This window comes from Triticum aestivum, chromosome 7A, assembly GCF_018294505.1.
Source record: "Triticum aestivum cultivar Chinese Spring chromosome 7A, IWGSC CS RefSeq v2.1, whole genome shotgun sequence".
In the NCBI taxonomy this organism is placed as follows: Eukaryota; Viridiplantae; Streptophyta; class Magnoliopsida; order Poales; family Poaceae; genus Triticum; species Triticum aestivum.
The window spans coordinates 215,678,744-215,693,034 of NC_057812.1; the positions used below are offsets into that span (position 1 = coordinate 215,678,744).

General features: G+C 41.1%; 1 protein-coding gene and 1 non-coding gene across 2 annotated transcripts; both read left to right on the forward strand.

The window, feature by feature from the left end:
• Positions 1–1,509: 1,509 nt before the first annotated feature.
• On the forward strand, positions 1,510–4,775 carry LOC123150947 (BTB/POZ domain-containing protein At1g55760). The gene is made up of 4 exons (XM_044570744.1): positions 1,510–2,035; positions 2,757–2,914; positions 3,247–3,362; positions 3,912–4,775. Exons 1-4 carry the CDS (start codon positions 1,917–1,919, stop codon positions 4,512–4,514), a joined length of 996 nt encoding a protein of 331 aa, XP_044426679.1. The 5' UTR covers positions 1,510–1,916; the 3' UTR covers positions 4,515–4,775.
• A 230-nt stretch (positions 4,776–5,005) lies between these two features.
• TRNAI-AAU (transfer RNA isoleucine (anticodon AAU)) lies at positions 5,006–5,079 on the forward strand. The gene has a single exon. It is a non-coding gene; the product is annotated as a tRNA-Ile (tRNA).
• The last annotated feature ends 9,212 nt before the right edge of the window (positions 5,080–14,291 follow it).

Consider the following 14,291-nt stretch of genomic DNA (forward strand, 5'->3'; position numbering starts at 1 on the left):
GCTTGACGATCAAACTTTTGCCTCATTCCGTTGGGTCTTTGTGTGTGAGAGCGTTCTCTCCGTTGAGGGCATGTACAATGCATAGCCTTAAGGTGATGTCTCGCATGCCATGTAGGATCATATGACGTAAAGTAGGTTCGGATAGGAAAGCGGGATCCTTTCCAGGAGGTGGGTGCTTGAAAAGAAAAAATGTGGTCCGGTGACAAAAGTTAAAAAGGTTGGAGTGAAAGTAGAGATGCATGTGTACTAGAGTCTTTATTTTTTATTTTTTAATAAGACACACTAATGATAGCTTGCATTGAGGAGAAAAAATAAATATAAATGCCTCAAATTATTTTTTATCATGAGGCATATATATCCATATGCCGCCATTGTACATGCCCTGAGGGGGCTTCCACTATTTCTCCCGTGCCTAATGTTAACCTTCATTCTCATCGTTGCATCATTGTTTAGTTGTAGCAGTAAACCATCTGACGCCCGCAACGATCACATCATCACTCATTAAACATATGAACACAACGTCATATACATGTTGCTTCGCACGCGTGCAAAGATAGGGATATTTTGATCAACCCTACTCTAAATTCACTTTATAGCGCGCGTTGTTATCCTCTCATACCCTTGTTTAGTTTCGTGGTTGATCTTACCAAATTAATTTCTCCACTCCAGTAATAAAGGAACGGCGACCATAGAACAGTAAGAAAGAAAAGTAAAATTGTACGTACTCCTACAGGCCACATAAGCTATCTGTCACACTGGGAGCAGTCTGAGAGAATCAAAGATTCCGAACAACCGGGTTGCTTGTGTGTGAGAGAGAAAGAATCCAGGGGGCAACCGGCGCGGGCCCACGCCGAATCACGCAGATACTTTCAACTTCTCCTCCCCTCTCTCTCTAAAAAACAAATTATTTTATTCACGCACCGAGATTCTTTGCGTGCATGCGTATCTCGGCGACAATAATTACGGCCCTGATTCGTTGCCTAACCCCCCACTTGTCGCAGCGAATTCGGCGAGTGTTCTTCCGATTTGACGGGTTGTTTAGTTTAGAGTAGTCAAAAGAAAGCACTCGCTGCCGTAAAAGCCAAAATATTTGCTCGCTAGCGACGAGAGCAAGAGAGCGGAGATATGGAGCGCAAAATCCTGGGTCCATGCCTGGACAAGGACAGTAGCCAGTCGGCAGAAGCGATATGAACCATCAGTATGATATGGCCAATGATCCCCACTGATTAACCGCGCATTTGCGGCCAGTAGTTGAGACTCCGTGAAGAACCCATGCCATGGGAAGAATTCGTCGTCGAAAATGTTTTTCTGGGGGAAATTGAGTGAAAGGAAGGGAACTGAGAGGTGGTTGAGGTGGAGTGGAGGCAGGGAGTAATCTAATAAATCGGCTGGATAAAAGTAATTAATAAGCCGGAGCATTCACCATCCGTCCTCCACTGGCGTGGAAGAAAGTCTCCCATTTGCGTGCCAAATTAATCCTCCTCTTCTTCCTCCCCCGCAACAGCAACAGCAACGGCACCCTCCCTCCCTCCCACAGTCCCACTCCCATGTCCTCTGCCATCCCATCCCCATCCCACCACCATATAGCCGCCACTCCACCCCCACCCCCACCCCACCTCCTTCCGCGCGCGCCGCTCCCCAAGAACCGGGACGGAGAGCTAGCCCTCCGCGACTCCCTCGCCGCGCGCACGCTTCCTGCATGCCGCTGTGACCGTGAGTCGTCGTCGTACTGATCTACCCCGCCATGTCGTCGTGCTGAGTGGTGGGTGGGCGTTCGGGGTCTGGCCGTGCGCGCGCGGGTTGGCGGCAGTACATGAGGAGGAGGGCCGGGAGGAGGGAGCCTGGGGAAGGGGGCGCTGGGGCTGCTGGGCTGCGTCGATGAGGTGGTGGCGGCGGTGGCGTCGTCGTGGGGTGCGATGAGCGCCGCGGGGTCCCGGGTCGAGGCGGCGCCGCGGCTCGCGCAATGGCGCGTCGACGCCCTCCCCTGCTACACCTACCGCAAGTCCGACTCCTTCCGCGTCGGCCTCTGGAACTGGTCCGTGCCCCCCGTGCCCGCCCAGCCCCTCCCCTCCCCTCCCCTCCCACCCCATCCGCCCCTCTGCAAAATTGTTGCTCGCTACCTGTTTGGTTTCTTGATTGACATACTTGTCCAGCAAAGCAGAGTGTATCCTGCTATGCGATCCTTGTTGCGGCCGAGGTTCTTAGTGTTGGTTTATGAGTTCAGTCATGGGTTTTCTTGTGATCAGTCTCAGCTTTTCAGTTGTGGTTTGATTCTGTCTACCAGTGCAAAGGGGATCAATAGGCTGTTTCTGTTAAAAATCTTGTTGGTTTGATTCTGAGAAATGGTCCAGAATTTGGTAGTAGCAGTGAAGGTTTTCTTTCTTCTCTAAAGTACTCCGTATTATTGAACTGAATTTAAGTTGGATTTGGAATCTTTGGTCAGCGATAATATCTAGTCGACATGTTTTCTTAACCATATTTGTTGTATTATCAAGAGAGACGTGGAACAAAGGAGATTTTCTAGACAAAAGTTTTCACTTTCTCCAACACTCGCTTTCAGCTCTTTCTTTTCTACTATTGCCAAGAAAAATCTTGAATTGAATTGTACGTTTACTTCTTCAAATCTCATCAGGATAAAATTTTCGGTTTAAACATAAGTTCTAAAATCATAAAGGATGGGGTACAAGATAGTTATGAGGGTCCACCACATGATTCATCATAAACTAACTTAAGTATCTGATTCTGCAATTGTGAAGGTACCTGTCTGTGGAGAGAAACAACAAGCAAACTTGCGTTAAGCTCTTTGCAGAGTTGTCAAATTCTGCCAAGAACACAGCCCCCGCACCGATAGCCTCGTTTGTCACGAAACTTCTGATATCCTTTCCTCCAGATCAGAAGATCATAGAGCATCCAGGTAATTGTCTTTTACTCCTTACTATGTACTGTATGAAAGATATTGATATATTTTCACATTTAATATGTAAGTGGTAATTTTTCAATATCTAGTATGTAAGTGATGAGTTATCAGTTCATACGGGTACGAGTTAATTTGTGTAGAGATCAAGTGTCATGCAAAAGCAGTATACAGATTTAAGTTACTGTACATTACATGATCGGGGCATACATGCCGGTCTGAAATTCTAGGCTTTATTGTTATTCCAAAATACCATGTTGAGTCCTCCATGCATATCAGCAAGTGCACAAAGCATGGGTTATCTAACCATCAGCTAATTTGCATGAACACAGGTATCCTGGACAAGCCTCTGAAACACGAAGGGTTTGTGTGGACGATTGATAGTAGTTTTACAGGAAGATTTGTGATTGAGATAGAGTTTCTGGACCTCAAAGTTGCAGATTCATCTGTAAGCACTGTTTCACCATCTACCTTTGTTTTTGTCAATGTTTGGTACAACAACAATTAGGAGGTGTGGGCTGTCAAAACGAAAAGAAAACAATTAGCCAATTAGGACATGTGGAGTGACATTCTTGACTCACCTAGAAGCCAATCTGATTTTAGACAGCTGCACACTATATTAACATGACATTTGGACTGATGCACACCAATATAGAAACATCTACAGTTTGTTTTGTGTGAGGTGTCTATAGTTGCTTTCTACCGTCGAATTGAAAACCCCCTGATTGTGTGACGTCACATAAACATGTTGTTTGATCAGAGACGTGCAAAGCTCGCAAGCACAACAGAAACCTAAATCAGGCATCTGTTGCCACTTGTCAGTAATTGCTCGATCCGGATAAAAAACGACAATATAAGAACAACGTCTTTGAGAACAAAAAAGTCTAATCATTTTAAATAAACACTGTAAATTCCGGTTCAAACTTACAGTTAACACTTTTTTTATTTGCAAGATAGACTTACAGTTAACTTATTGCTATGTAATTCTGCATTCCAGGGAGGTGAACCTGCCTCGATCTGGGCCTCACGCCAAATCAAGCAGTCTTCAGACAACACCGCGCTGTCATCCCTTGCAAGGATGCTGCAAGAAGGCATCCTCTGCGACATCACGATCAACGCCGACGATGGCAGCATCAGGGCGCACCGGGCGATCCTGGCCGCCCGCTCGCCCGTCTTTCGGAGCATGTTCTCGCACGACCTCAGGGAGAAGGAGCTCTCCACGGTGGACATCTCCGACATGTCCCTCGACGCGTGCCGGGGCTTCCTCAACTACATCTACGGCAACCTGCGCAGCGAGGAGTTCCTCGCGCACCGGCTGGCCCTCCTCGGCGCCGCCGACAAGTACGACATCGCCGACCTCAAGGAGGCGTGCGTCGAGAGCCTGCTGGAGGACATCGACGCCCGGAACGTGATCGAACGGCTACAGACGGGCCACCTGTACCGGCTGCAGAGGCTCAAGGACAGCTGCCTCAGGTTCCTGGTCGACTTCAGGAAGGTGTACGAGATGCAGGAGGAGTTCAGCGCGTTCCTTCAGACGGCGGACAGGGACCTGGTGGCTGAGGTGTTTCAGGGCGTTCTTGCGGCGTGGAGCGGCCGGTGAGCGTATGGGGCGCCTCTGCGTCTCTGGGTGGTGGTGGTGGTGTTCCATTGGTGGTGCATTGTTTGCTGGATTCTTGCTGGTGCAGCTTGTAAATAGCGCGTGCAAGCCATTGTTTGTTGGCGATATAGTAAAATTTAACGTGTACACCTCGATTGGATTTTGTTCATATATCATATGGTAATCCAATTCATGTAGATGTAGCGCGTCTTGGTGATCCTGTACACTCACTGTAAGTCTGCAAAATGACAGTTATTTTGTGAAGCCGAATGTGAGCTGCCTCCCTCTTCGTGCTTCTTTGGTTCAGTTGAGACTAACGCGAGTTAGCACGTAAATCTTTTGATGGTAAGTGGTAAGGGTCCAGCATGATGGCATAATAACTCACAACAGAGTTCTGTACCTGATTTGAAGTGTTGTGAAGATTTTTTATTATTTGAAAACAGGTGCTGTGAAGACTTGAATATGTAAGACCTAAATAGCGAACGTACATCAAAGGCCTATTAGCTCAGCTGGTTAGAGCGTCGTGCTAATAACGCGAAGGTCACAGGTTCGAGACCTGTATGGGCCACTATTTTTTTCAAATCATTTCAGGCAATAGGTTACATGAACGAGGCAAAAACTTGTTGGTAAAATGTCTCTTACACATGTATTTTTGTCGACGGCGAGAAAACAGGAGATTAAGACTTACTGATGGTTTGGCGCCTCATGGGAAGCAGCTCTGTTTATGTGTGGGGATCTCGTCGGGCTGACTGTAATTTTTTTTTTTTTTTGCGAATAGGGCTGACTGTAATTCTCTTTTACAAATTGGGTTCCTTGCTTATTTTGGGGATTAGACTGTATTTATGTTTTCCTTTGGATCTAGTTTTATGGAGGCATGTACCTTATCATCTTGTGTAATACAAACCTTTGGGATCCTTTTTGCCGATCAGAAGGGTCACACGGCCCCCATTTTCATTACGAAAATGTAGTCACAACATACAAACCAAGTTTCATACAGACTTCAGTTTTTTTCGATGCCTAACATATGCATCATGAAAAAAAAAACTACTCCTACATCTTGAGGCACTTCGACTGCACCTACAGGATGCTACAATGTGTGTGAAACAAGTTGATCATGTATTTAAAAATGTTAATCAATCATTTTAAAAAAATTAATCAAGTATTCGAAAAATGTTAAATGTGTATAGAAAAAATGTTGACTTTGCATTCAAAAAATGTCAAACTTATATAAAAAATGTTAATTAAGCATTTAAAAATGTTAAAATGTGCACAAAAAATGTTGACCATGTATTAAAAAATGTTAATCTTTTATTTAAAAAAAGTTATTCAAGCATTTGAAACTTTTTAAAAATGTCCATTCCAATTTTTTTCCATGCATTAAAAATTCTAACCAAGGATTAAATGTGTATAAAGAAAATTTTTCTCATGTATAATAAATATATACAATGTGTGTGAATTAAGTGCATCATGTATTTAGTAAATATTAATCAAGTATTTGAAAAAAAAGTTAAACAAGTATGCAAAAAATGTTAAACAAGCATTTGAGAAAAATGTTTAACAAGTATGTGAAAAATGTTAAACAAGCATTTGAAAAAAATGTTAAATGTTTACATAAAAAAGGATGACCATGCATTAATAAAATGAAATATTGTATTGGAATTTTTTTAATCAAGAATTTGAAAATATTAAAATGTGTATATAAATTTTTTGACGATGTATTTAATCAATCTTCTATCCGAAAAATTTTAATCAAGCATTTGAAAAATGTTGATAATGTGTATAGATAAAATGTTGACCAATTATTAAAAATGTTAAACTTATATTAGAAAATTGTTAAACATCTATTAGAAACATGTTCTTGACGTAGACGAAAAATGTAGAATGACAAAACCAAAAGAAACAAAGCAAAACGAAAAAAACAATGAAAACTGAAAAAGAAACAAATTAAACCAAAAAAAGAAACCATAGAAGCAAGTTAAAAAAGGAATGGAAAACAGTAAAAACTGATAAATAGCCAAATGAAATAGAAAAAACCCTGTTGAAAACCAAGAAAGAAACAAAGAATCAAAGAGAAAAAGAAGAAAAATAAAAATAACAATGAAAATCGTGAAAGAAACAAAAAATCAAAGAGAAAAGAAACGTAGTATAACAACGAAAAAAAAGAAAACCAAAGATATCCAACAAAGAAATAAGAAAACAAACAAAAACAAAAGGAAGAGAAAAAATATGAACGAACACATCAGAGCGAAGAACGAATGAAACGAGTAACACGCTACTGGGCAGGCCCACACACGTGCACTCTGCACGAAAGATTTAGCGACACCTGTGGATACCCTTGCGGGAGCCCCTCACGGGTCACTTCCGGTGCGCTGAGAGCGCGCCATAGCCGCCGCCACGTGTCGCGTGCTGGGTGCTTCCTCGGGATTTTGCTTGTTTAGTTTTTTGTATGTTTTTTTTTCAGGATTTAGCTGTTTTTTTATTTGTTTTGGCATTTCGGTTTTGCTAGGTTTTCCCTAGGTGTCAGACCCAAGGATTTGATTTTTTATGTGAAAAAACACTTTTCTTTTTCTTACGCGAGAAGCACGGATTTACTTCTCGTGGAGGCATAGGTTTGCTTCAGCGAGAAGCGCAAGAAAAATATGTTTTTTTTGCTTCCGTGAGAGATGTGGATTTACTTCTCATGGAGGCACAGATTTGCTCCTGCGAGAGGCATAGTTTACCTCTTTGAAAAAGGAAAAAACTGAAAAAACATGTTTTCGGCTTGGGTTTTTATATGGTTTTTTTGTGTAACGCCTCGCAGATAGGCGCTACACGCCTGACCAGCGTCGCACCCATGTGATCCGAAAATTACTAAATCAGTGTGCAGCGCCTAGCTTCTAGGCGGTGCACTAGTGGTTGCTTCATTTTATAATGCAACCACTAGTGCAGCGTCTGAGAGCTAGGCGCCACACTATACAGTGCAACGCCTAGCTCGTAGGCTCTGCACAATGACTTAGCAATTTTTAGGCAGTTTGGGGTGCAACGTTGGCCAGGCGTGTAGCGCCTATATGTGAGACGTTGCACAATATAGTGTGACGCCTTCGTGTCGGGTGTCACACAAAAAGGTCAGCCGCGTGAAATAGTTTCACGAGCAATTCATTCTGTGATTTGATTTCGTCAACATGTTAAATTTGTCAAATTTGCCTCGTCGTTGTAGATTGGTTTTCTATTTTATTTTTTTAAAAGTCATCATGGCTAGCTTTATTAATTATAAATAATGTTTACATTGTCCACGAGCTCCTTACGAGGCTCGTCTAACCAATTTAAGATGTAATTATTAGATAAACTAAAATTTGCTAGCACATTACAAGAACGTAAGCAATGTTTAAAGACAACTTTTCCAATTGAAGAGACTATATTCATACACTCCGCAGACACTCCCGCTGCTTTGTCCCACCATCATGTATGACTATACTAGGCCATTTCTCGGGCCAGACCGGGCCTACCAAAACCCGATGCAAAAAACCCAGGCCTGAGCCCAGCCCAACCCGGCCATTGGGCCTAAACATTGGGCCCGAGCCCGATCTATCATGCAAAAAGCCCGTCGGGCCTCGGTCCCTGGCCAGGCCTCTTTGTTAATGCGCGAATACGACGGCCCATGCCATGCCCGGCCAGGCCGCCGGGCTTGAAATCGGCCCGAGCCCGGCCCGTGGACAAGGTCGGGTCGGGCTGCCCATGGCCAGGTCTATGTATGACCAATGCAGAAATTAATAACTTGTAGAGAGTCGGACTCCGCCTCTATCTGATTAAAGCCAAAAGAATTAAGAAATAAAAGACCATCTCTCATTGCCAGAGCTTCAGTAGTGATTGCATTAGTAGCGAAAGGAATACATTTGCGTTGGCAGGCGATGAAATTTCCCCATCCATCTCGAAGAACAACCGAGATCGCCCCCATTGTTGCACACTGGTTGGACTAGTCCGGGTTTTGTGTGTGTGTGTTCTTCTTTTATGATTTTCATCGGCTTTCATGGACTTTTTCTTTTGAATATCTTTCTGTATACCTTCTTTCCGCTTCTCGTCAGATTTGGTTCCTTTGGTTTTTTGGTTTTTGATTTTTGATTTTATTTTTTCCATTTCATTTTAATTTTCCTTTTTCGTATCATTTAGTTTATTTTTCTTCAAATGTATGTTTTGATGTCTACTTTTTCTTACATGTTGTATATTTTTTTATACATAAGTAACATTTTTATCAGCGTAAAATATTTTTCAAACACATGTTAACATTATTTCAAATATTATTTTTATATTTACATTTTTATCATATTGTACAGTTTTTGTATACATGTTAATATATTTTTATATATGTTTAACGTATTCTTCAAATACGTGATTAAAAAGTTTCCAATTATATGTTCTGATGTCTGCTTTTTCATACACATTGTACATTTTTCATATGCACCTGAAACTTTTTTTGATGCATGTTAAAGATTTCAAATACATGATTAACATTTTTTCCAAACACATGTTTTTGAATATTTTTTGAATACGTGTTAAATATTTTTCAAATAAAAGTTGAAACATTTATTTTGATCCAGAAGACAGCCCCCTATTTTAAAATACACTAACATTTTTTACACTGTGTTAATATTTCTAGGCTATTTACACTGGGTTAAATACTACATCCGTCTTGGTTTGTTAACCCCCTCCTATTTTGGGATAAAGTTTATCCAATATTTAGATAATAAAATATAAAGTATATGTCACACAATATATACTATGCAAAAACCCTTTCAAACACAAATTCAGGAATAAACTTTTTGTGTCATATAATTTATATTTTGTTAGTTTATAGCTGCTCAATGACCTAAAATATGTTGTGCCCCAATAAACCAGAACGGAGGTAGTACATGATTAATGTTATTTTCAAATATATATTTTCATGTCTACTTTTTCAAATACATCAAAAATATTTATTCGTAGGCGTTTAACAATTTTCAAACAAATGAATAACATTTTTTCAAATACTATGATCAACATTTTTATCAAATACATTTTTGATGTGCAATTTTTTCTTACACACTGTATTCTTTTGTATAAATCTGAAAAAATTATTTTATATACATCTAACATTTTTAAATATATGATTGATACTTGTTTTTTTACACAGTACATATGCTCATACACGCACACACACTCATTCCTATGAACACACACACCCCCCTATCTTTATGAGCACCTCCGAGGTACTGAGCCGGCAGATCATCTTGAGATTGACGAAGTCATCATAGACGCCTTCGTAATCGACGGGGACGTCTCCTCCCACTGAATGCACATCGCCGGAAGGCCTAGAATAATCCAAGAAAACGCGAGCATCAATGTCAAGTCTTGGACTTGAACTTTGGTGGGCAGTGGATACCACTGTCCTAACCATCCAATCACAAGTTAGTTCACAATTATCACTTCTTTAAACACATGTTTTTGAAGGGAAAAATGAATACATGTTGAAACCTTTTTTATCAAATGCTATCAACATTTTAGCACCAACTTTTTTTAACATTGCAAAAACAATTTTTTCAAAACTCAAGTCAATTTTTTTTCAAAAATATATGTATTTTAGGTTATATTTTGAAAATACGAAAAAGTACAAAAAGGAAAACAAAACGAGTGTACATACGAAAAACAAATTGAACGAACAACACTACTGGGCCGGACCATTAGCCATTACCATGTCGCTACAACCTCGCTAGAAGCTAACATATCCTCGCCCGAAAACCCGTATGTGTTGGACAAGTAGGAGGGGTGTAAGAGTAAAGTTTGGTCCATCGGTCATGGTGAAATAGCCCACTCGATTGTCCACCCTTTCTTTTCACATTCTTGCCTTTCGATCACCCATGCGTTGCTGGGAGAGTTGGTTGATGAAAATTTAGGTAGACAACATGAGAAGCAAAATTAAACATATATATGACTTGTAATATTTGATTGTGTATAGTTGTAAAATATTTATTGATGGAAAATATTTTCCCATGCATGATTGAATGTTGCGGTGATTTTTTTTCATGCATGATTGTATTTTGAGGTTGTTCATATCTCATTCATAATTGTATGGTGGGGTGGTATGCTTACATGTTGAGATAAATAAGATAGTGCGGATAACTTTCTCAGGCCTTGTTTGGTACTAATGTATTTTAGGAATTGGTGTGGATTATCCCGGTCAAACCCCTAAATTCCCACATATCTGAGAACATCATTTGGTTCTAGTGTATTCGACACGTTTCTAGTATATTGGGGATAAAAGGGGATTTGAAGGGATTGGGTGAAGGTTGGGGTTTCACCTAATCCCTATGGGGATTATCCTCACCAATCCCCTTAAAAACCCTAGTACTAAACAAGGCCTTAGGTATATAATATTCCTTTCAACACTACTTGAGGTCATAATCAACCACATAGATGCCTCTGGATTGAAATTCAAATTGAGTACGCTGGTAGAGTTATATGTTCAAATTTTCACCTCATGTAAAAAAATCGGTCTTGTGTAAATCTCTCTTGACGACCCCAAATATTTACGCATACGTCCATATGTGTTTGTGAATATTTGGCATGGGTCATCCTGTTGGGGAACGCATTAATTTTAAAATTTTCCTACGCACACGCAAGATCTATCATGGTGATGCATAGCAACGAGAGGGGAAGAGTGTTGCCACGTACCCTCGTAGACCGTAAGCGGAAGCGTTATGACAACGCGGTTGATGTAGTCGTACGTCTTCACGACCCGACCGATCCTAGTACTGAAAGTACGACACCTCCGCGATCTGCACACGTTCGACTCGGTGACGTCTCACGAACTCTCGATCCAGCTGAGTGTCGAGGGAGAGTTTCGTTAGCACGACAGCGTGATGACGGTGATGATGAAGCTACCGGCGCAGGGCTTTGCCTAAGCACTACGACGATGTGACCGAGGTGGATTATGGTGGAGGGGGGCACCGCACACGGCTAAGGGATCAATGATCAACTTGTGTGTCTATGAAGTGCCCCCTGGACACATATATAAAGGAGGGGAGGGAAGAGGTGGCCGGCCCTAAGGGGCGCGCCAGGTGTGGGGAATCCTACTAGGACTGCCTAGTCCAAGTAGGATTCCCATCCTCTTTCCTATTCGGAGTATGAGAGAAGGAAAGAGAGGGGGAGGGAGAAGGAAAGGGGGGTTGTGCCCCCAACCCTTTTCCAATTCGGTTTGCGCAGGGGGGAGGCGTGCGCCACCTCTTGGCCCTTCTCCCCTCTCTCCACTAAAGCCCAATAAGGCCCATTACTTCTCCCAGTGAATTCCCGTAACTCCTCGGTACTCCGAAAAATACCCGAATCACTCGGAATCTTTTCGATGTCCGAATATAACCTTTCAATATATCGATCTTTACGTCTCGACCATTTCGAGACTCCTAGTCATGTCCGTGATCTCATCCGGGACTCCGAACAACCTTCGGTACATCAAATCACATAATTCATAATACCAAGCGTCATCGAACGTTAAGCGTGCGGACCCTAAGGGTTCGAGAATTATGTAGACATGAACGAGACTCATCTCCGGTCAATAACCAACAACGGAACCTGGATGCTCATATTGGTTCCTACATATTCTACGAAGATCTTTATCGGTGAAACCGCATAACAATATACGTAGTTCCCTTTGTCATCGGTATGTTACTTGCCCGAGATTCGATCGTCGGTATCATCATACCTAGTTCAATCTCGTTACCGGCAAGTCTCTTTACTCGTTCCATAATGTATCATCTCACAACTAACTCATTAGTCACATTGCTTACAAGGATCATATTGATGTACATTACCGAGAGGGCCCAGAGATACCTCTCCGATAGACGGAGTGACAAATCCTAATCTCGATCTATGCCAACTCAACAAACATCATCGGAGACACCTGTAAAGCATCTTTATAATCATCCAGTTATGTTGTGACGTTTGATAGCACACAAGGTGTTCCTCCGGTATTCGGGAGTTGCATAATCTCATAGTCAGAGGAACATGTATAAGTCATGAAGAAAGCAGTAGCAATAAAACTAAACGATCATTATGCTAAGCTAATGGATGGGTCTTGTCCATCACATCATTCTCTAATGATGTGATCCCATTCATCAAATGACAACACATGTCCATGGCTAATAAACTTAACCATCTTTGATTAACGAGCTAGTCAAGTAGAGGCATACTAGGGACACTCTATTTGTCTATGTATTCACACATGTACTAAGTTTCCGGTTAATACAATTCTAGCATGAATAATAAACATTTATCATGATATAAGGAAATTTAAATAACAACTTTATTATTGCCTCTAGGGCATATTTCCTTCAGTCTCCCACTTGCACTAGAGTCAATAATCTAGTTCACATCGTCATGTGATTTAACACCAATAGTTCACATCTTTATGTGATTAGTTCACATCTCCATGTGACTAAAACCCAAAGGGTTTACTAGAGTCAATAATCTAGTTCACATCGCTATGTGATTAACACCCAAAGAGTGATCATGTTTTGCTTGTGAGAGAAATTTAGTCAACAGGTCTGCCACATTCAGAGCCGTATGTATTTTGCAAATTTTCTATATCTACAATGCTTTGCACGGAGCTACTCTACCTAATTGCTCCCACTTTCAATATGTATCTAGATCGAGACTTAGAGTCATCCAGATCGGTGTCAAAGCTTGGATCGACGTAACTGTTTACGTCGAACTCTTTGTCACCTCCATAACCGAGAAACATTTCCTTATTCCACTAAGGATATCTTTGACCGCTGTCTAGTGATCCACTCCTGGATCATTATTGTACCCTCTTGCCAAACTTATGGTGAGATACACAATAGGTCTGGTACACAGCATAGCATATTTTATAGAACCTATGACTGAGGCATAGGGAATGACTTTTCATTCTCTTTCTATTTTCTGCCGTGGTCGAGTTTTGAGTCTTTACTCAACTTCACACCTTGCAACACATGCAAGAACTCCTTCTTTGACTGTTCCATTTTGAACTACTTCAAAATCTTGTCAAGGTATGTACTCATTGAAAATATATCAAGCGCCTTGATCTATCTCTATAGATCTCAATGCTCAATATGTAAGTAGCTTCACCGAGGTCTTTCATTGAAAAATTCTTATTCAATTATCCTTTTATGCAATCCAGAAATTCAGTATTATTTCCGATCAACAATATGTCATCCACATATAATATCAGAAATGCTACAGAGCTCCCACTCACTTTTTTATAAATACAGGCTTCTCCAAAAGTCTGTATAAAACTATATGCTTTGATCAACTCATGAAAGCGTATATTCCAACTCTGAGATGCTTGCACCAGTCCATAAATGGATTGATGGAGCTTGCACACTTTGTTAGCACCTTTAGGATTGACAAACCCTTCTGCTTGTATCATATACAACTCTTCTTTAATAAATCCATTAAGGAATGTAGTTTTGATATTCATTTTTCAGATTTCATAAAATGCGGCAATGGCTAACATGATTCAGACATACTTTTAAGCATCGATACGAGTGAGAAAATCTCATCGTAGTCGACACCTTAAACTTGTTGAAAACCTTTTGCGACAATTCAAGCTTTGTAAATAGTAACACTACTATCAGCGTCCGTCTTCCTCTTGAAGATTCATTTATTCTCAATGACTCGCCGATCATCGGGCAAGTCAATCAAAGTCCATACTTTGTTCTCATACATGGATCCCATCTCAGATTTCATGGCCTCAAGCCATTTTGCAGAATCTGGGCTCATCATCGCTTCCTCATA